Genomic DNA, 24,569 nt, shown 5'->3' on the forward strand with positions numbered 1-24,569 from the left:
AACTTTGCACTTACACATCAGTTAAATAAGTTGTTACTTATGGAATCTGCTATCACATGTTGTCATTTATGCAAGCTTTAACTGCACTGGCTAAATTTCACAAGTTTCATTAGAACTCCAGTTACATCTGTTTTGTTTGTATTACTGTAAGGCCACTATTCATAAGTTTGATTGTTGTGAATAAAAATTAATTAATTTATTTATTGTATGTTTTTTAATAGAATATTAGAGATAGCACGAACAATAACCCATGTAATTTACAGACAGACATCTAAATTTTTAATATAACCAATTGCATCATTCACTACCATCAGGAAATAGTTGAAAGTTCCACAGTAGACCTCGTTGCAACATTCTTTAACAATATGACAAACGATTTGCTAGGCTGCTCGACTGTCCTATACATGAAAAGAGTCTATTCTTCTGCCATGACTGGTGCATATTATGCCAAATGTTGTCCATGTTCTATGTGATTGGTCAAAGGCATGGGGTTTCTTTCTAATGCAGGGCAAATTTTGGCAATGTGGAGGACAAAGTCTTTGTCCAGTCTTTTTCCCAAGAGTCTGTTAAGGTGAATTACGACGTGTACTGTTCCATGGCTATTTTCTTGATCAAATCTGGTTTCATTCTAGGATAACCGCATCTTTATGGATATGGAGATTCTAGTTGCCTTGTGTATGTTTCAACTCCTGGTGCAGAGCTGTTTCTCGTCAGTGTCCAGGGGGCAGAATGTGGCACAGTGTGGACAACCATTTGATGGGGATCGATCTTATTGTGCCATCGATAATCCTCATCATTTTGTTCAGTTGTGCCTCGAGAGAGTTTGCGTGGGTGCACTATTGAGCCGTGCAGAAGCTCCATATTCTTCAGCAGAGTAACTTGTCCAAGTACTGAAGTGTGCAGAGTTTCAGCAGAAGAACTCCAAGTTGTTCTGCATAGCTCATGGGATATTGTTCCTAGTTCATATCATTGCAGCAGTGTTTTCCAGATGCTTCTTGCAGGACAGGGTCCAGTCCAATGTAGCCTCTAGATATTTTGCCTGCTGATTGCAGTGAAGTAGTCTGTCACCAAAATAGACCTAGAGTTGTATGTTGCTGCTCTGTTGCACAAATGATGGTGTTTGGTTACAGTCTCCATTTCTGAAAGTATGTTCCCATTGTTGCCAGATCAGTTGTTAAGGTGGCTTCCATTTATCCAAAAATTCCAGCGTCTCACTGCAGCACCCAGTCACTGATGTATCCGAACTTATGAGATCAAGTTTCAGGCATATCGGATATGTATAGATTAAACAGGAGTGGGGTGAGAGCAGATCCCTGAGGCAGTCCTAAAAGAGCTGTTGCCAGTATGGCTTGGAACGACCTTCCAGCAAGCATGCTATTAATAAGTTCAACTGTTTTTCTGCATGGAACTATTTGAGTGACTTTGCAGAGAAGACTGTGTCTTCATACTGTGTCATAAGCTCTCGAAAGATCCGTAAATGCATTGAATGTTTTAAAATTCTTTTGAAAGCCTGCTTCTGTATAGGTCATGAGTGACATTATCTGGCCTGTAAAGCTTTTTTCTGGCTGAAAGCCAGCTTGTTCAATCTGAATTTTCTCAAGTATTGTAGCCGAGATTCTTTTGTAGATTACTCTTTCAAGAACTAAGAACTTTCAAGAGCTAAGAATGGCTGTTGGGTGGTAGCATTGTGGCTTGTTGCTTGGTTTCACTGGCTTAAGTATAGTGATGACATTAGACATTTTCATTCTGTTCAGGATTCTCCCTCTCATCATGATATCACTAAAGAACTGTGCCAGCCATCTTTGGTATATTTACCACAGTTAAGGGGGAATTCAGGATACATTGCATAGGCCCTGGTACCTTTCCTGTTTTAACTTCTTTGAGTGCCATTGTTATTTCCTCAACACCAAAAGGCTGGGAAAAATCAGTAAGGTTGGTGCTAGATGTTTTCAGAGCTGTAAATTCATGTTCGATATGGGTGGTGTGTGCTTTTGTCCTGTAGGGTTCTTGAATAAATCACATCATCATTTCCAGTTCCGCCTGAGTATGAGGCCACTTTGCCTCTTGCATCCTTAGGACTTCTGCCTAGTTTCTTTAAAAGTGCCTACACTTCTCTGCTAGGTATTTTGAAGGCCATGTTCAGGACTGTTTCTGTCTATTTCTCACATCCAGCCATGTCTAGTGTGAGTAGCAGATGATTAAATCTCTCTCTGTCCCCTCCTTGGAGGAACTCCTTGTGTAGTTCTTCACACTGAACATTCCATCCTGGTATGAACTACTTGCAGTATCATCTAGGGACGGTCCTCTTTGCTGTTTCAGTCACGATTCTTGTGAATCTTTGGGAGCTTCCGGTAGTGGGTGGAATCCAACCTAAGCATTTGCCAAGGTGGCTGGAGAAGTTCTTCCAGTCTGCCTTCTTAAAATTTCATCTGAGTGGGAATAGGACCTGATCAGGGGGATGGTTATTCCTATTTCAATTAGAGCTGATCAGTGTTTGCTATGTGGGAAGTCTTGAAGTATTCTGCAGGTTGCTTGCAGCAGTATGTTCTTATCGTCTTTGCTCACAAAGCACAAATCAGGGTTGTATTATAGGTTCCAGGCTGCTGATTTATAAGATCCCTTTTGCATCAAATAGCAGAAGTAGATTGATATCATTGGTTCAGCTATTGTTGCTATCATTGTTCTTATATTTCTGTTGCATATGATGGCTGTTAAAAGTCCCCAACATAGACTACTTGGTGGGGCAGTAGAGGCAAGATTTCAGGCATGTGGGGGATTTACATACACAGCTATTTTGACAAAGGCAGTACCTGTGGTCTTATTGCATAATTTTAGATCTTTGTTTTCAATGTATGCAACAACTAATGTCATTTGCCATCTATTGGCTCCTCCTACTCCCCAAGAAAGAAGTGAGCAGTGGTATGACAAGGTTTGCTAGTGAGATATGCAGATTATCACTTGTGGACATTGTATTCAACCAAGCACATACAGTGAACATTTTAATGCAGTACAAGTTGCAAGGGCAGTCTGTTTCATCCAAGAAGGATGGAATTTCTGCTGTGTCACTACATATGCCAATTTTTCTACATCTGCCTTCCATAGATTCTGGACACACTATGGGGAGAAAAGTGTGTACACAAGGTGTGTTGAACAAAATTGCCAATGCTTTACAACCTCACTTGAAGACTCGTATTTGGCCATCTCTGCATTGTAGTGTCATATGACTACTGCCAGAGCACTATAGAACCTTTTCATAAAGGCCATTGGAGCTGTTATGTCCAGTCAGACAGTAAGAAACAGGTTATGAGAAATCACCTTATGACCCAGACATGCCGTTTGAGTACTCCACTTGACATGAAAGTGTCTGGCAGCTCACCTACAGTTCAACCATTCCTGTCTCAACTGACAACTTCATCATTGGCAAAATATGTTATTCACAGATGAGTCCAGATTTTCTCTCTTCCAAGGTAATGCCTATGTCCTTGTGTGGTGAGCAGTAGCTGCCAAATTTTTTTCCAAGAAGTCAACAGATTTTGCAGGGTTCTGTGATGGTGTTGGGTGGTTTCAGTGTTAACAGCCATTTGGATCTCGACATTGTGCGTGGTCGCCTTACCGCCAGCAAGTACACTGAACAGATTGTGTTGGACCAAGTGGTGGTTGCTGCATATGGTAGTGGCCCTGAATTCATTCTCAAGTTTGATAATTCCAGAATCCATGTGGCAGTAGGTGCCAGGGATGTCTCTTAATGCCAGGACATTGAAGTAAAGGAATGGCCAGTAGTGAGCCCTGACCTAAATCCCATCAAGAATGTGTGGGACATGCTTAACAGACATGTTCGTGGTCATCCAGTAGTGAGCCCTGACCTAAATCCCATCAGGAATGTGTGGGACATGCTTGACAGACATGTTCGTGGTCATCCTATTTCACCACAGACTTTCTGAGAACTCTCAAGTCCTCTCATTAAAGAATGGGCATGAATACAACAGGGTGACATCTGCAACCTACATGGAGCATGCCACATAGGTGTTGGGCAGTGATGATGCTTATGGAGGGCATATACATTATTGCAGCTCTCACCGTCCAATGAAAAGCACCCAGGATAAAGGAATGAATGATTATTCCCACTTTGTTTTAGATGCTTCTCAGGCACTTCAGTTCTTGTTATATAAATGAATGAGGGTATAATGATGTTTTTTTGTGTACATAATTTCTGAAAGATGATGGTATAATTTGGCAATGTACCCACTCCTCAATTATTACTCACTAGAGTATGGCAGTGCCCAAAGTCATGTTTTCATAATTCTTTTGAACAGTGTGTATTACTGATGGTTATTTCTCCCTGTTTGATGATGACCTCGTGAGTGTTGTTGGTGATGGATATTGTAACAAGGTGGGTATGTTCCACGGAGGAGCAAACATATGTAGTGACTCTGTAAGTGAATAGAAAATAAACACCTAATTTAATTTGTCCACACATGTTTGTTTTTGGCTACCAAAGTTAAGTCTTCTAGATTACAGCCTTTCAGTTATTATTTAAATTTGCAAACTTGCCTGGTTTGGATTGTTTCAACTGAATAATCATTTTAATAGCTGTTTTATTTGTACTGAGGACATCTGCAGGAAAAGTTTGTAGGAGTATGAAATTCACAATGACATTATACATGAGGTATTGGAATTCAGGATTACTTTCTACCCAAAACCACTGTACCAGATTGCTGTTTGCTCTCAACAACAGGAGCAAATACTCTACTGGCCATTAAAATTGCTACACCAAGAAGAAATGCAGATGATAAACGGGTATTCATTGGACAAATATATTATACTAGAACTGACGTGATAACATTTTCACGCAAATTGGGTGCATAGATCCTGAGAAATCAGTACCCAGAACAACCACCTCTGGCTGTAATAACAGCCTTGATACGCCTGGGCATTGAGTCAAAGAGAGCTTGGATGGCGTGTACAGGTACAGCTGCCCATGCAGCTTCAACATGGTACCACAGTTCATCAAGAGTAGTGACTGGCGTATTGTGACGAGCCAGTTGCTCGGCCGCCATTGACCAGACGTTTTCAATTGGTGAGAGATCTGGAGAATGTGCTGGCCAGGGCAGCAGTCGAACATTTTCTGTATCCAGAAAGGCCCATACATGACCTGCAACATGCGGTCTTGCAATATCCTGCTGAAATGTAGGGTTTTGTAGGGATCGAATTGAAGTTAGAGCCACAGGTCGTAACACATCTGAAATGTAATGTCCACTGTTCAAAGTGCCGTCAATGCGAACAAGAGGTGACCGAGACGTGTAACCAGTGGCACCCCATACCATCATGCCGGGTGATACTTCAGTATGGCAATGACGAATACACGCTTCCAATGTGCGTTCACCGCAATGCCGCCAAACACGGATGCAACAATCATGATGCTGTAAACAGAACCTGGATTCATCCGAGAAAATTACGTTTTGCCATTCGTCTACCCAGGTTATATCATTGACTACATAATTGCAGGCGCTCCTGTCTGTGATTCAGCGTCAAGGGTAACCTCACCCATGATCTCTGAGCTGATAGTCCATGCTGCTGCAAACCTCGTCGAACTGTTCATGCAGGTGGTTGTTGTCTTGCAAACGTCCCAATCTGTTGACTCAGGGATTGAAACGTGGCTGCATGATCTGTTACAGCCATGCAGATAAGATGCCTGTCATCTCGACTGCTAGTGTTATGAGGCCGTTGTGATCCAGCACGGCATTCCATATTACCCTTCTGAACCCACCGATTCCATATTCTGCTAACAGTCATTGGATCTCGACCAATGCGAGCAGCAATGTCGCGATACGATACACCGCAATCATGATAGGCTACAATCCGACCTTTATCAAAGTCGAAATGTGATGGTACGCATTTCTCCTCCTTACACGAGGCATCACAACAATGTTTCACAGGGCAACGCTGGTCAACTGTTGTTTGTGTATGAGAAATCGGTTGGAAACTTTCCTCATATCAGCACGTTGTAGGTGTCGCCACCAGCCCCAACCTTGTGTGAATGCTCTGAAAAGCTAATCATTTGCATATCACAGCATCTTATTCATGTCGGTTAAATTTTGCGTCTTTAGCACATCATTTTCATGGTGTAGCAATTTTAATGGCCGGTAGTGTAGGTTAGTACTTAACAAGATGCAGATTTTGTTGGCCAAACTTCCATGCTATTAGTGCTGTTTCTGACTCATCTAGTAGTGCAGACTTTGGATTAATAATCAATGGCAGATTATTTTCATATATATGAGATTCTGCTGCTAGTAATAGAACAGAGTAGAATACATAGATTGAAAATCTAGTTTTCCTGAAAGCACTGAGTTTGCTTCATTCAAATATAAAAGCACTCTTCATATGCAAGTTTATTCCATGTCTTGTGAAATGCAGACAGAAACAGGGCATATGTAAAAGACAGAAGAATAACTTTTTTAAATAAATTATATTGACATAACATGCTTTAGGAGTAAAGGCAACCATTCACTGAGCAGAAGTCTTGTGTTGTCAACAGGCACATGCAAAAAGGACAAAAACACGCACATGCTAGTGCCCCTACATAGTGCTGGCTGGATGTACAGTGCCAGGAGAGTAGGTTGGCAGACAGACTGAGGTGGGCTTGGGGTTGTATTGGGTGATGTGCAATGGGTAGAGTGAAAGAAAGGTGGGAGGAAAGAAGAGGGCTTGAGGCTGGATAGCTAGTGGCTTGGAGGGAGGCAGTCAGTTTGCTGGCAAGGAATGAGGGAGGGACGGGTAGCAAATGCACAGGCTAGACATGCATGTGACATCGAGAGGTGTGTTGGGAGGGGGATGACAGTACAGAGGGAGATGAAGCTGTTGGGGAGGGTGTGGGGCAATCAGTTAACAGAGATTGAGGCCAGGATGGTTCTGGGAGTGAAGGATATGTTGTAGGAATAACTTCTGCTTAGTACTGAAAAGCTGGTGGTGGAGGAAAAGATCAATATGACATGGTTTGTGAAGCAGCCATTGAAATCGAGCATGTTGCCAATGGGTGGTCAACATTGTTCTTGGCCAGTTTAACAGTGGCCATTCATTCTGGTGGAGAGCTGGTTAGTTGTTATACCACCATAAAAAAGCTGTGCAATGATTGCAGCAGAGTTGGCACAGACAAAAACCGTCATATGTCAACTCTGCTACAATCACTGCACATATTTTTATGTTGGTATGGTGACCAACCAGCTGACCACAAGAACAAATGTCACCACAAAACTGTGGCCAAGAACAAATTAGACAACCTGATGTCTTAACATGTAGCTGAGCACCACATGCTCTATTTCAATGGCTGCTCCATGACACTAGTGGTGGAGGAAAGGATCAAGATGGCCATCTTGATTCTTTCCTCCACCACTAGTGTTTCTGACCTACACAGATGGGAGTTGTCCTTGCAACACATCCTTCATTTCTGGAACTGTCCTGTCCTTAATCTCCATTAACTGACTGTCCTCATATCCTCCACCTCTTTCTCTGTCCCATCCTACCTCCCACTTTATTTTTCCATGTCACGTTCATCATGCGTTGCTCCCCACCAGCTCCAACACCAGTGCATTACGTGCCTAACCCAGCACCTGCCACCCCCTAGCCAGTAAACTGACTTCCTCCCTCCAAGCCACTTGCTAGTCACTTCCAGTACCTCTATTTGCTCCCGCCTCCCACTCCCTATACCCACCCCACCAAATTTAACTCCCCACCACACCTCAGTCCACCTGCCGAATTGAAGTCGTGGCATTGTGCATACAGTTGGCTCTACATATGGGCATAGGTGTGTGTGTGTGTGTGTGTGTGTGTGTGTGTGTGTGTGTGTGTGTGTGTGTGTGTGTACACGAGCATGGGAAAAGAACTAACTCTGAAAACTAGTAACTTTTCTCTCTTTTTTTCTTGTGTGCCTCTTGACGATTCCATGCTCCTACTTTTCAGTCAGTGGCCTCATTTACTCCTAAAGTATTTATACTCTCACCAGTATAATTGACACTGCTTAGATATGAAGAGCACAAGAGATCATCTCTTTGAGGAAAGTCTGTCTCAGTCACATTTTAATTTAATGTAAACTGAATCTCAAAGTTAGATTTGTTGTGTTTTTTAAGTTCATTCCTGTATAAATCATTTGTGCACTCAAATATTACAGAAGCATTGATTGCACAGTGTATTGTTAGTTTTATTACATTTCTTTTCAAATTTCATGCAAGTGAGTACTCAGTTTCACAGACTGGCTTGTTTCAGTTCTTTGTGGCATCAAAAAGCTTCCACAGTTCGTTTTCTATGACTCTCCAGAAGATGATACTACTGGATGGAATACCAACAATGGAAAGAGTAAAGGTAATGACTCAGCAAATGGCTGAGGCCTTGAGCACTCTGTGTCTGTCCAAGACTCAACTATATGCTGGGTACTTACCTTTACTTTTTTTGTCATTTTATTGTGGTTTTGAGGTAAATAGTGCATCATTTCATAAACAGGATGCATTATTTGAGGAAATGTGAAGGTTTGGGTAACAAAATAGCATGAATGGTGACTAAAGCACAAAGACAGCGATAACAAAAGTTTCATACTTCATGTAAATTTAAATGCCATGCTTTTCACTTTATAAAATGAGGCTTTCTGACAACTGTGTCTGTAAATGTTCTTATCCGAAAAACAGAAATCTCTTTCATTCTTAGTTTGCACATTATTAAATATGTGAAATCTATGCTTTAATAGTACACTACTTAAGAAACAAAAAAAAACTGGATTGGAGGTGTAGTTTCTTAGCAAGTTCTATAAAAGAAGAAAAAAACGTAAATTCATATGCTACTGTAAGAGTTAGATTCTGCTGATTTATTCAGTTTTTTTGGGTACTGGAAGCATACAAACTGATAATGTCATGTAAAATTTGTCACTATCAAATACTTTGTCAGATAAACATAATGCAATTACTAATCTATTTTTCCTTACCGAGTGCAGCCCAACAATGTTTTCAGCTCCATATTCTGTAATTATTATTGGTTTGTTGTACTTTTCTCTCCACATATCAATTTCCATTATGAACTGTGGTTCAATTGTTTCAAGAAGCCCTCCATTCTCATACCATCCAAGGTAACGGTTCACTCCAATAATATCCAAGAACTGACTCTGCAGAGAGAAACGTGATTGAAACACTGTACTGCTACTACAGTTATATGATTTGTGGCTGTTAGAGGAACATACACAGTACTTTACTTGTATTTGGGAAGAAAACCTTATTTCCTGTAGTCTAATGTCAAATTGATATTTTGTAAAATGACTACCAGTTTCAGTACCAGGTTCCATCATCAGACCATCCTACATTCAAAAACATCACAGTGCACAAATGAAATACTCTCTGAGAAACATTTAACTTTCCCATGAATAGCCAAAGGTCCCGAGTTCTAGTCTCGGTCCAGCACACATTTTTAATCTGCCAGGAAGTTTCATTTATATGTAATATTTTCCTATATGGTACCAATGAATATCAAAAAACCAAGGAAGCTAAAAAAAGCAGGAAGATATGTGTGTTCAGCAATTAGACAGAGATAAAATAGTGCCATACCTCAATGAGGAACTTGAAACTTTTAGCTCCGGACAGGAGTGTGTAGAGAAACTATGGATCAAGTTTCAAAGAATAGTTGACCAAGCACTGGACTGATATGTACCCAGTAGGAAAGTTCATAATGGAAAAGACACTCCACGGTATACAGTCACTGCAGAGAAATTTCCAAAGAAGCAGAGACTACTACTTGATAGTTATAAGGCAAAGCATGGGGCTATAGATAGAGAAATGCTGAATGAAATGCATCTTGCAGTCAAGAGAGCAATGTGTAAAGCTTTCAGTGACTATCACTGCAGGATATTATCAAATTATCTTTCACAAAAACCAAAGTAATACTGCTCATATATAAAGGCTGTTAGTGGCACTAAAGTTAATATCCAGTCACAAGACAAGAACTGAAATTGAGAGTAGCAAAGCAAACTCGGAAATGCATAATTCTGTTTTCAAATATTCCTTTACAAAAGAAAACCCAGGAGTATTGCACCACTTTAATTCTCATATCACTGAAGAAATGAGTGAAATAGAAATTAGTGTCAGTGATGTTGATAAACAACTGAAATTGTTAAAACTAAATGAAGCCTTGGGGCCCATTGGAATCCATTTCAGTTTCTATACACAATTTTCAGCTGAGTTAGCCCCTTTGTCAACTATAATCTACCATAGATCCCTCAAACAGAAAACTGTGGCTATTACTGGACGAAAGCAGAGGTCACACCTGTCTCCAAGAGGATAGCAGAAGTGATCCATAGAACTACCATCCAGTATCCTTGACATACATTTGTTTATCCCATGTTCCTGTAACCCTCCTGGCCTCAAACTTCATTAGTCATTGTCGTTACCCATCTACACCCTTCCCTGTTCCCATTCCAGCACTTCACAGCACTCTGTTCTACCAACGCATCCAGTCTTTTTTACTTTTCGCCTTTTCTGTTACCCCCCCCCCCCCCTCTTGCTCACTCACCGTCTAACTTCCCAACTGCACCTAGCTCCTCTACCCTCCCTCCATCTTGTCCCTGCATGCTCCCACTAGCAGTAATTTACTGTCCCCCCACCTCTCCCTTGCTATCCCTTCTCCTCTCCAACCCAGCCTCCTCCTTATCCCCACCAGTTGCCTATCCTTTTCATAATATGGAGTATATTGAATTAATAACACAGTACTGTAGGATTGAAAACCTTAGGTAGAGTAACATTGTGGTTTTTGGATCACTGAAAAGAGTTGTATTTTGGTGTCTGAGGAGTGGAGATAAATGTCAACTGGAAAAAGCATGAACTCTGAAAAATTGAATATATGTAGAGGATGATTATAATTAAAGTTCCAGTTACAAAATTCTGTAAGAAAAGAATTGCTGCTGAGAATAACATCAAATTTTAATAGAATATTATCAAAGAAGGGGGAAACATTACGGAAACAAAAAAAATTAATGAACATAAGTGGCAGAATATGCCAAGTAAAAGTTTGCACCTATGAAGCTCAACATGTCTTTCTCAGTGCAGTATTGTGCTTTGTTGGTCTTTTACAAGAATGTCAACTGTGCATCAGTAGCTCTGCAGAAGTTCTGGACACTGAAGGGTATAAAGAAAGGCAGTGGTTTGAGGTCTGCTAAGGGTCTGGAGGAAACGGTTACTAAATTCATATAAGACAGGTTCTTTTGAAGTGCAGTGTGGTGCAGGGAGGAAAAAAATTGACCCGACATCAGTAAAAAGATGTGGCCTCAGCATTGCAGTAAGGGTATGCAAATGTGCAGTGCATGGAGACTTGCCCATACTTTGGGCACACCTGCGAGCAGGGTGCATAAAATTGTATGAAACATTTTGCATTTTTATTCACACAAAATTACCCATTTTCAGGAATTGCTTCATGTTAACCTGCCAGTAAGATAAATGTTTGCTCTAAAATTTCTTGCTGGCATGGTAGTGGACAATGAATGGCCATGGGGACATTCTGTGAACAGATGAAGCCCATTTCCATTTCCAAGGACAAGTCAATACAAAGAATTGCAGTATATGGGCAACAGAAAATCTGCTTGTTAATCAGCCAGTAGTGTTTCATTTTGCAGAAGTAACTTGTGTTCTGTAGGTTGATGGATCATTTACCGTAGTTCCATATTTTTCCTGCAGATTCTCCCACCTGTACCGTCATTGCTAAATGCAATGTGGGTCTTTTGCACAGCAATGTCATTCCAAACCTTCAACAGTGTGGATGTCTTGGTTAGCATCATTTTTATGCAAGATGGCACTCCTCTGCACATTACAGCTGATGCAGAGGCATTTTGGAAATGCTAGAATTATCAGCCATCATTTCTCTACAGCCTGATCATCTAGATCACCTGATCTTAATCTGTTTGACTTCTGACTTTGGGGTTATCTGAAAGGTACTATGTTCAGTGCTCTGATTGTAAAAATTGAAGGCACACATTGCACAGAACATTTTCAATGTGACCCCTCAGACACTCCAGTCTGTTGTGCAACATGTTGTTTCTCAATTTCAACTTGTGACAGTAAATGTTGGGTAACATATTGAACATGTCTTCCACCAGTCTCACACCAATTAAAAACCAATGTCATTGCAGCTTTTTATGTAGTTTTAGGCCTCAGGAGAGTTAAAAACTGATTCTTGAATTGCAACCTAGAGCGGTCATGCGAATTATGCAGTGCACTTGGTTTTATGTGCAACTCACACCATAGCCATCATATTGCAGTTCATCTGTCATATGCAGCCAAACTTATTTATGTTATTATGAAGCTTACAGCACCATCTAGTGGGAAAATTTTCATTAAATTTTTTTGTTTGCATAACCCTTCTCCCTTCTTTGACAATGCTCTATTCTCTGTATCATATAACACAATTCTTTCTTATTTTGTATTGGTATATCAAAGATAATTAAAGTTTATTTTTCTGTAATTAACTTCACATCAGCTCCCCAAATTGTTTTGACCGGTATAATGTGAATTCAGATCGTTATGTATCTTACAGCCCTTATGTGACCTGTTTTGATTTTCTCTTAGTTTCAGCTTCAGGTAAATATAATAATCTGCCCCTGACTGTAATTATCATTAGAGTGAATGCACACCAGTTTTATTATCCCAGAAGATTGGTGTCAGGGTGGCAGCAGTCTTGTAAAATAATATAAATATTAATCTGGGGCCTTGATGCTTTGATTGAAAGAGAGTTGCTATAAAATAGAAATTACTGTAACCTGAACTGAAATATATAATGAAATAGTTTGTACTGCATAATCAAATTTCATGTAGACGGTTTGTCCAGGTGAAATTGGGAACATTCTTATCAGACACCAACATAAATTATTTTTTGATAATATGTGATATCAAATAGCAGAACTTTTTGTTTGTCATGTAACAATTTGTGATGAATGTAAGTACTGTTATTCTACAGTAATTTAATGTGAAATTAAGAAGTGGTAAAAAACCAAAATGTTATTTACACTTACTGCCTGATCTTTAGACCAGCTTTCTGACTGAGCAATTGTAGTAGGACGAGTTGTGTCGAGGCTTTTCACATGATTGATAATTTCCCTGAAATATAAACAAAACTACATTAATGTGATACAACTGTGTATTCTGTGCAATGATAGAACATGTAGGCTATATGTGAAAATAAACTTCGAGTGAGTAGCCTACACAGTGCAGTCATGTGAGGAGCAGATACTGTAGGCAGCATACACACAGGAAATAATGTAGACAGACCATTTTCATGGTCTAGATTCTTAGCTTAGTAAGTTATATGTAGATAGCACATGAATTTTGCGATAATATAACCAGAATGAAGTTGAAAATCTGAAAGCAGGGTTTACAATTAAATACAACACTTTTCACTGAAGGCATGTTTATTACAAACACCAATGTACAGCCAGAACAGAACTGATCTCTTGAATGAAGAGGGCTACTATTTAGACAAACATAAAATATTCCAGAACACACAAGCATTAGAAAGATAAGAACTTCACAAAATCTCCCAGAAATGGTTAATGCTAAATAATCAAACAATGTAAACTCCAGGTAGGAATATCAACAATGTAGGAAAAGACAGATTGCTACTTACCGTAAAGAAGACATGTCAATATGCAGACAGGCACAATTAAAAGACACTTACATAAAGCTTTCGGCCACAGACTTCATCAGTAAAAGAGAGGCACACACACCATTCACACGCACATAAGCAAGCACACCTCACACACACACACACACACACACACACACACACACACACACACACACGACCACCAGCTCCGGCATTCTGGCTAGTTCCATTGTCCTTATGGCCTTGTGACTGTGGAGCAGAAGGAACAGTGTGAAGCCTGTAGCAACTTGCTTTGGTCTGTTGAATTCAAGTATCATGGTGGGGAGTATTGCATGCCAGTCTCTCTGTTTGACATCAACATACATTGAGAGGTTACTTGGCAACAACTTATTAATGCATCCTGTGAGGCCATTCGTCAGTGGTTGGTAGGCAGTTGGCATCCTGTGGGCAATGTCACAGTGTGAAATTACCTTTGCTACTAGTCTCAACTGGGAAACTTTCCATGATCAGAGATCCCCACACATGGTACTCCATGCTTCAAAATGATGTCTTTGATAAGGAACCTTGCAATTTACAGAGCTTCAGCTGTCATAAAAGCTTTGGTGACAGTGTAGTAGGTGAGGCAGTCAGTGCAGACTATTATCCACTGATTCCCATTTGTCAACTTTGAGAACCTCCCCAAGATGTTGATTTCAATGTGATGAAATGGTGTTGCTGCAGGTGGAATTGGTACCAGATGTTTCAGAGATTATTTTGGTCCCTCTCCCATCACTGGCATTCCTTACAGTAGCTCACATCATGTCTAATAGATGGTAGATCCAAGCCGGTGATACCTGTGTCTGATTCTGTCTGGAGTCTTCACGAATCCCAGGTGACTAGACATCTGACTGTCATGGAAATATTTCAGTACAGCTAACCATGTATGAGCCAAGATGACAAGCAACCATTTCCACCCCATTGGATCATAGTTCCTCTTATATAATGTTCCATTCATTAAATGGAACTCTACTTTGGTTGGTTTCTCCCCCTTCAAGGCATCTGTAGTTCCCAACAGTGCTGGATCCTCCCTCTGTTCAGCAACAGCATCGTTTAATCCAGTGATGACTGAGATTTCATCCATGCTGATGTGTTCTGCCAAAGGATTTTTTAAAGGCAATCATGTTTGCATGTGCTATTTTATACAGTTGTGACATTGAAGAGCCCATCTTGCCAGTTGGTCTGACAAATCCTTCAAACTAGTCAGCCAAAACAGAGAATGGTGGCCAATCACAAGGGTGAATAGTTTGCCAGATAAATACAGTCAGAACTTGTTGATGACTCAAAGAACTCTGTTGTAGAGTAGTTCATCCTGGATTTTGCGAGTCTCTGGAATCATCATCTTTTCAGCACCTTCCTGAAATTGCATGTCTACCTCAAATGCTAACATCAGGATTGGAGAAGATGTTAGTACCTCCTTAAGAACAAGGAAAGACCCTTCCTGTACCTCAGTTCAGAAAAATTTCGCATCACCCTACATTAGTTATTGCAGAGGACACAAGTTAGTACAGAAGTCCTTTACGAATCACAGGTATTATGAGCATATTACAAGAAAACTTCACGTGGCACAAATGTGCTGAGCCAGAAAATCTGTGACTGCTCTTACTTCCTCTGGACCTTGGTGCCCAAGATTTTTATTTAGATTCAGGCAGAGGTCTGCAGTATGAACAAACTTAAACACAGTTGTCAGGTGACTTAGATGTTCTTCAAATATCTTAAAAAATGAGAATGCCATCCAGATAGCAAAGACATGTCATCCATTTAAAATACTGAACCAGGTTGACCATCATATGTTTGAAGGTGCCTGGAGTACAAAGGGCATAACTCTGAATCCATAGAGGCTGTCAGGTGTTATGAAGGCAGTCATTCCCTTATCAGCTCCTCAGCCTTTATTTGCCAGTAGCTTGGCATAAAGTCTGTAGTTGAGAAATTCTTATGTCTTTTAAAACAGTTTAGGACTTAAACAATGTGCAGCAATGAGTAGATGTTTATTTTCATGATTTTGTTCAGTCATTGGTAGTCAACACAGAAATGCCAATTGCTATCCTTCTTCTCCACAAGAACAAGGACCCTCTGCAGATCCAATAATGTCATCTTGCAGCATATATACAAGTGCTGGCTAACTGCTGGGTGATCTCCAGTGTTGATACTGTATTTTATTATGGACCCCTCAGTCTGACTATTCTTAACTCTGGATTTGAAAGCATCCAAAAATTGGTGCAGAACAGCTAATACTCACTGACTCTTCCTTGGTCAGGCCAAAGCCTACTGACACTTTGATAACAACTTCCCCCAGTGCATTATCCGTAGTGATGGCACTGAGCTGCCCATTCTGGACTTATTCATCTGTTCCTATACACATATATTTGTGAATTAGTTGTTGCAGCTCATGACAATTGATAATTAAAAGTTCTCATTGACCACCAGCAATGCTTATGATTCTCCCGGTATGTAGATTTCTTTTGTGAACCCGTGTAACTTTTTGCAATCAAAAAGAGCTTCACAGTTTAACTGAGGATCTAGAATGATAACTGAACCTATCTTGTTGATGTCGGTGAGATAAAAGTATCTTTGTCAGTAAACAGCTGCCCAGAGCAATCTTTGTTGTGTGTGCTTGTTGAATAGCTTCTCTGATCTGGAGCTTTTATGTTCTGTGGTGCTTCTGAGGCCTGCAATAAGTTCCATCCAATAATAACACTATGACTAAATTTTGTTAAAACAAAAAATTCAAAGGGCTGTGTTGTGTGACTGATAGTTATTCTTGCAACACATCTTCCTGTTTGCTGAAAGTATTTCCCCTTTTATGATCTTCAGTACAATTGCTTTCATATGATGAAAAATAATCTTGTTTAGTTGAGAATGATAAGCATTTGACACTATGGAAAAAGTAGCCACTGAGTTGACTAGTGCCCTTAGAAGCTAGCTGTCAAGGAGATTTCCTGACATCTTGTTAACCTTTTCCACAGAGGAATTTCATCTGTGATGGCCTTGACCACATACGTTGTCACCATGCATATTTTTCTTGAATTCAGTGGTTGGGTAAGTGGCTGGTACCTTCATACAGAGATGAGAAAAGACTACTGTTCACTGAGTAGTGACTTCATCCAGAGTAAGGTGATAGGCTTCATCCCACTGGTAGATTATAATCATTTGCAATTGACTGATGTGAAAAGGACTGTTATGATGATTGCTGTCTTTTGGCTTAATAGCCACCAAACAGTTATCTTCTTTCTCTACTAGTGGACTTAATAGTCACCAAACACTTATCTTCTTTTTCTACACTAGTGTACAATATGTCCAGGGCATCCATAGTGGAAACACATCAGCATACTTTCCTCCATCTTTTAGATGTCTTTTCTTGTGCAGGGCATTATACTTGGTGGAGGAGTTCATTGTACCTGTGTTGTTTGGATGCTGGGGTTTTGTTTGCCACTGTGGCATAAGTCCAAGTTGGCCAAGCTCATTCTTCATGGGGCATTCAACTGGCATCAGAGATTTGTGTTAAAGATTGATCATCTCTTCTTCAACATTGTCTATTACATCCTGACATGGGTTCAACATCTGCGGCTGCTATGTCTTGTGTACTTGGTCTGACATTTCTGGCTGCCATAAACTGCTTCATGTCTTCTCTTACTACCTGGCTTGTGACAGAGGTGAGGTCTTGGTGGTCTACCACAAGTGCCATAGGGACCACATTCAGGAGTTGGTCATACCTCATTTGCCAACTTTCTCTTTTGTTTTCTGTATGTATGCAGACTGATGTATGAATGAAAATCTGTACCTAGGCTGGGATTCGAACCCAGGTCTCCTGCTCACTAGGCAGATGCATTAACAACTTCACTATCCTGGCCCACTGGCTTTGCACAACTTTGGGACTACCCTAGCACACCTTCCTCAGTCCAAATTCCCATTCACACTTCAGTACACTTCGTATTCCCATATCCATAAACTCGAACAGCAGTGCTCATGCTCTCCAACTGTATTGGAATAGTCCTGCCTGAAACCCAGGCAGAGCTGCTTTAATCAGATGAAGCTATGTGGTTCCAGAGACCTTTTTCAAATCTCAAAAGACTGAAGCTATGAATGAAAATATTTTACAATTTATGTCTTCAGTGTGCATATATACATCATACATGTTTGAGACTTGAAAATGTCTGTGGAACCATATAGTTTCTTTTTTCTGTTTCATTTTTATGATGTACTGGTACAATTTTATAAATTCTTCTGTTGTTGTGACATCATTTACCAGAAGAACTTGGTCTGCTGTGGCTCCTTTCTTCAGATGTGACAATATATCAGTTTCTGTCATATTCAGATTCACAATGTGGCATAGAGCCAAACATTCTGTATGAAAGATTCCCTGTGATGTTGGGCTCTGTTCTTCTTCACCAAATGGACTTGCTACTGATGATCATCAAATGTATTCTTCAGAGCAACATGGAATTTGTCTCAGCTATTGAACTTCATTTAATTGTTCTTGAATCATTGCCGGGCTATGCCATCCATGTAAAAGTACACATTTGCCAAACACATCATGTTGTCCCACTTGGTGTATTTGATGATTAGATTGAAACCTTCCAGGCATTTTGTTGGGTCCTGACCAGCATCTCTAGAAAACACTGAAGTATACCTGACATGCAGATGATTACTGGTGTTTTGGACTGCATCTGTCTCCTGAATATACATACCTCACTGATTGCATTTCTGTTCCTCTCCATGTAGGCAGTAGCTTTTACCTGGAGTTTCCACCAAACAGCACCCTGTCATAGCCACAGTCAAGGCCAAATGTAAACACAGGGTCCTCAATAAAGTACAGCACTTTACACTGGAAACAGGTTTATTGTGGACATCACTGCACAGACAGAACAGAACTACACCTTGGATGGAGAGTGCTGTTATTTATACAAACATTGAATATTCCACATTACAGACATAAGAAATTTTGAGAATTTTCTAGAAATGATAAATACTAAATATCAAACACTTGTCGGTGATTGGATTAGAACTGGTAATGCTCAGGACACCGGCCAGCAACACTAACCATTACTCCACATTGCATGCAGCACAGCTCATGGCAGTATTTTTTTTTATTACCTTTCATGTAAAGTGGTCTTACAATAGCATATTTCTGACTGTTTGGAAAACCCCAAAATTTTATCTGATCAAAAGTATCCGGACACAGAATAGTGGACAATAATATGAGGTATGTCCACGCTTTGCCTTATGACAGCTTGAATTCTGCTGGGGACATTTTCAGTTAGGTGTATGAATGGCTCTGGAGGAACGGCAGCCCATTGTTCCTCAAGAACCAAAAGCAGAGGAGGCAGTGGCGTTGGAAAGTGGGGTCTGGAGCAAAGGTGATGTTCTAACTCATCCCATAGAGGTACTGTTGTGTTCACCTCAAGACTGTCGGCTGGCCAGTCCATTTCAGGAATGTTATTGTCCACAAGCCTTTGCCTCAAAGAAGCTGCTTTATGACATGGTGCACTATCATGCTGATATGAACAATCATCATCTCCAACTCTTCCTCTACAGTATGAAGTATACAATGCTGTAAAATGTGTTCATAGCCTTCGACATTAAGCATTTTCTTAAGTGCAGTAAAGTGCTGTTCTCAAACGTTTTTGGCAACAGATCTTTTTTGGAGTATGAAATATTCTATGGAGTCCAAAAATAAGAAAAACCTGGTTTTATGTTCATTCTTTAGTTATAACCATTTAATGAAAATCATACAAAAATAGGTACTTTGTACATTACTGACTTCTACAACAATATATAAAACAACACACAATAATACAATACACAAAATAACACTGGTTGACTCCTCTGTACATTTATAAAATTGTTTACATTCTGTGGCAGTTATGAGGTTGCTTTTTAATTTTTGAGCAACTCTTTAATGTCAGGCTTGTTCGAAGAGAGTTAAAGAGGCATGTCAGGTTCAGGTTTGTAGATGCATGTGATGAGAATCCCATTTACACAAGTATGTTGCTAGGATCGAGGAGAACAACAGTCAGAGCCTTTGTGGCAAGTTGTGAATACTCGTCATGAACCCTGCACCAAAAATCATGTAACATTGTTTTGAACAATGATTCCATAATTGAATCTGATGTCATTTCTAAACATGATTTACAGGTTCTTTCATTTGACATATTTTCTGGCTTCTGCAATTTCAGATTTCATTCTCAGAGTAGCATTCTGTCCTTCAGGGAAATATGACGCAAAAGATATGTGGATATGGAGACAATGGACCAGTTCTTCTAATATTTCATATGGTAATTCAGCTGTCTCACTGAAGAACACATTCAGTGTTAAAAAGTTTTCTAGTTCCTTCTTGGCAACACAAATGATCGAAAAATATACATTTTTTAAACACTGTTATTTTTTATTGGTACTGAAAACTGTTGTCTGTTTCCATGTAGAGACTGATTTAATTAACTAAACAAACACAATTTTTGGCCTTGTTTCACAATTTTATTATTAATGTTATTGCACAACCTAGGTAAGCCCATTTTCAAGTACATTACTGATTCCCAAAGATGATTAAGCAGAGATAAACATGATGACAAGGCAAATATAATCTCAACTTCTTAAGGTATCAGTCTATAGCTTAATGCACAATTATGCCAATGACCATTTTTAACAAATTACATACATTATTACACATTCAGCAATTACACTACAATGACTGGGCTAACATAATGCATCAGCCAAGAGCTTCTTAACTAAGATGGACTGGGGCCCAAAGTTTTGCCTCTATTCTCGCGTTGTGATCTCATCTAAAATAATTGAATAATAATATGTGTGGGGATATACACATCTGTCTTTTAATTTCTAACATTTCTAATTGGTTGATTTTGGCCCCCTTTTCCTCTGTGTGTAGGACTTGTACATCAATTGTGTATTTGAAGTTATTGTTCAGGCAATGTTCTGTGAAGGCTGAATCAGGCTTCTTCAGTCTCCAGCTTCTGTGGTGTTCTTTATGGCATGTGCTTGTCAGTGCAAGATACAATGACTGGAACTACAGTTTGGTGCTTCTTTTTTGTGATATTGCTTTCTGTTTTACCAGACATTGCCTTGGGCCTGACTGTTGAAATATCAACACATTCATTCAGTCTGAGATGTGTTTTTTTTTTTTTTTTTTTTTTTTTTTTTTTAAATTGTTAAGTATGTCAAAATTTGTCTTCTGGTGGTGTTAGTTGTCAGTGACATGTATATAAGCAAGTATTCTATGAGTGAATGTTTACATGCATACCATACAATTATCAACAAGATGGCCAGTCCAGCACATCAGTCAGCTCAACCATTTGCAAAATGAATTTGTTTATATTGATGGTGACCAACTAGTCTGCATGATATAACCAGCAAGACTGTTAATTCGATGCAAAATGGTGTCATTTGAAAGCAGCTCTGTAGAAAGATGCTTTGCAGATTTCTCATCGAGTATACATTATGTTACGTCTGCCATACACGTATTTATTAAATTCTTAGTAATAGTGTGCACTTTGCCCACATGTGCAATGTGATTGCTGGCCAAATATGAAGCCTCTGTGGGTTTTTCATTCGGTTTGGTCACATACTTCATAGTTTTTAGACTTTTTAATAATTGTCCTTTCTCACGTCTTTGCAATTGCAGGGTCTAGTTTCTAAATGTTGGTACATCTTAGGTACCTTGGAACTATTGAGAAGTGTAGAGAGGTGAGCTGCTGGAATCAACAAACCTGAGACTGATGCAAGATTTGTTAGTCTTTCTTTTTTCAACTTTAGTGAGTCATTAGATTTCTTACAACTTGAAACCATGGAGCTTGAAGTCATTACATCACCTTCTTGAATCTCATTGTCTTTATTGGAAATCTTTGAGGTTAGCCACATCTTATGGGTGAACAACCCTTGAACTTTTGATGCAAGATTTTGTTGAAACACCTTTAAGACAGTGCTTCATTCTAAGCCAATGCTTCATTCTATCTTTTAACACAGCAGTTAAATTTTACAATATGATGAACACAAAATAATATTCACACAAAATTTTGAAACTGTAGTCAGTAGCAAATATGATTTAAATGTACTGCAGTCTGAGAGCTGTGCAGGGACTAACCATGCCAAATTGGACTGTGCATCGCTTTTGCAAACTCAAGCAGAAACTTTACTCTGTAGTTTTTGATTGTAGCATTATTGTAGATTTGTTGTGCTGCTTGTCACCTCATTTTTGGCCATGTAGTTTTTGATTATAGCATTATTGTTATCATTTGGGCAGAACTGTTGCTGAGGCCTTGCGGAGCCCATGGTGTACACTTTGAGTATTGTTTAATTAAGGGAACTACTTCCTAACTGCAAAAAGCACCCCAATATTATAACACTACCTCCTCTGTACTTCACTGTTGGCACTACACATGAGGGTAGGTAACATTCTTGAGGTATTTGCCAAATTCAAACGCTTCCATAAGACTGCAACAGGATACAGGGTGGTCCAGTACTCCAAATTACTCATTTTTAGCCATCCACAGTCCAGCTGCATTACACCACCTTAATTGTCTCTCAGCTTTGACTATAGATATGTGTAGGTTATGAGGAGCTGTACCTCATTCTTCTTTATCTCCCTGTGGACAGTCATTGTGCTAGCTGGACTTCTCATAACACTTTTGAACTAATGAGTGATTCCTTATACTGCTTTCATGTGCTTTTTTTACAATCACCCTCCGCAATGTTTGACAGCCCATATCCATCAGTACATTATGTCTACTTGCTCTCAGTTTAGCTGTGGTTGTTTCATTGCATTTCCACTTCAGAATCACATTACCAACAATCAATTTGGCAACTTTAGAAGAGTTGAGATGTCCCTGATGGATTTGTTACTCAAGTGACATCTGATGACTAGTCCATGTTCAAAGCTGTTCAAAGCTACTGAGCTCTCCTATATGACTAATTCTGCTGTTACTGCTTCTCTACTGACAACACAATACTTCCTGCCTCCTTTTATACTGGCAGGTCCACCCCCAGTGACATCAAGTGGTCAATTCCCTGTCACATGGGGTTGTCCAGATACTTACAATACACAGAGTACAGATTTTTAAATAAAAAAGCACAAAATGGCAACAACTCACCTGTAGCTGATTGATGCACTGTGCACAGATACATGCCAAAGGACATAGACTTTACAAGCTATCAAGTTTTATAATTAAAAGTGCTTGATATCTCGTGTAACTGTGTTATGGTACAGTTGGTTGACTGAGGAGTTATTTTGCAAATGTTTATACTGAATGAGATGGAACCCTAGCGGCATCCACTGGCAAATGATACCACAACCTGTTGACAGTACTTATCCACTCTTTTGAATGCCTACAGCCGTGTTTGAGACCCTTGCATTCAACATGACAATGACAATCCATCAGTCCCCAGTTACATCAGAATGGTTTTTTGAGACGCAATATCCATGACGGTTCTTGCCCAGGTTTTAAGGATACTGATCCAAATCCTACTGAAAACGTATGATGTGCTTTCAAGAGGAATGTGCATATCTGGGATCTTAATACAGTGAATCTCAAAAAGCTGTAGATGGTTATCGAGCAGTGATGCTTCAGTCTCCCTTTCCAATGCTTTTGGTGTTTTGTGGATACCATGTCAGTTCTTGTCTTTATCTGAGGGAATAGTGCTATAATGTACCCTGAAGAGTTTTTAATCAAGTTGCTCTTTAGTGTATCAGCACTTCATCAGAAATGTTCTGAGCATGCTGAAAAAGCTACAACAGCATTTGTGATTTTTTGCTGCAATGCACTTGATTTCTCAGTTCCTGTTACTTTTACTAAGTTGTTTTTGTGCAGCAGAGCAGAGAATGGAAATAACAGCAGCTATAATTGCCTATTAATATAGTAGGTTACATCTTTCAGAACAAAGCATGCAGAGTAAATGTTTGTTCATTCCATTTAATCAGACTGGCCAATAAAGATAACTAGAAATTTTATATGTGGAGTCTTATTAATTTCCTCTTAATTAACCTCATTCCAGGACATTACAGCAGGGTTTCCCAAACTGAGGACACTATAACAGGGTTTCCCAAACTGTGTTCTGTGGAACTTTGAAGTTTTGCAAGAAGTGAATAAGTGCTCCACAAAAAACTATTAATAAAATAGCATTTTTTTAGACATTTAGTTGTTACTAATTATGTTTTAAAAATTATGTTATGATATAAGTTAAAATCAAAGTAATCACTAAATAAAACAAGTTTTTCTGATTTTTAAAGAAAATGATACCCTTCAAAATGACAATTGGTGTTCTCTCAAAGTACCACGATTCTCAAAATGTTCTGCTTGAGGAAGACTTTGGGAACCCTTGCATTATAGGCTATATCTTCACTCCGCGGAAAAACTTATGTTCCTATATTTAACTTACAATTGTCAGTCACGAACTGCATAACCAATGTTGTAGCTGTGCCCTGTATTACAAAGTTCAGACTCTCAATAGTATAAATGTGATGAATGAATGAAAAGGATGTGCGTTTGATTAGCTGTTGTTTCACTACATAAGCAAGCTTTCATTAAGTGCAAATATGTTCTGTCCCATCATCTAACAAATTTAAAACAGCCCCATCTATGACATAAGTCATGGTGATGCTATTTTCAATCTACAGTGACAAGCTTCTGCCAATTATCTTATGAGAGGAAGGACAGGAACTTTTGCTAGTTATTGCAGCACATTAGGGCAGTTACTGGAGACTGTGTACATAATTACTGAATAATCTTTTAAAATTTTGAAAATAAATAATTTTTTTTGCCTTGGCAATAAAATATTTAGAAGATAAAAATCTGATTTTTTGTAATAATTCATCCCAAGAAGATATCAACATGACCTTCAGCCCAACTTCAGTGAACATGAGGTTCTTTTTTGCACTGTAAAATTAACTACAATAACAACAGTTT

At 39.4% G+C, this 24,569-nt stretch overlaps 1 protein-coding gene across 1 annotated transcript in view; it reads right to left on the bottom strand.

Moving 5' to 3' along the window:
* Positions 1-24,569, bottom strand: part of LOC126110888 (beta-glucuronidase-like) — a 138,044-nt gene that overhangs the window by 14,580 nt on the left and 98,895 nt on the right. Inside the window, exons 9-10 of the mRNA XM_049915002.1 lie at positions 13,031-13,115; positions 8,969-9,145 (exon numbers count right to left, since the gene is read on the bottom strand). Of these exons, the coding sequence (XP_049770959.1) occupies positions 8,969-9,145; positions 13,031-13,115 (262 nt within the window). The remainder of the gene's footprint in view (positions 1-8,968; positions 9,146-13,030; positions 13,116-24,569) is intronic.

This window comes from Schistocerca cancellata, chromosome 1 (assembly GCF_023864275.1).
Source record: "Schistocerca cancellata isolate TAMUIC-IGC-003103 chromosome 1, iqSchCanc2.1, whole genome shotgun sequence".
NCBI lineage: Eukaryota > Metazoa > Arthropoda > Insecta > Orthoptera > Acrididae > Schistocerca > Schistocerca cancellata.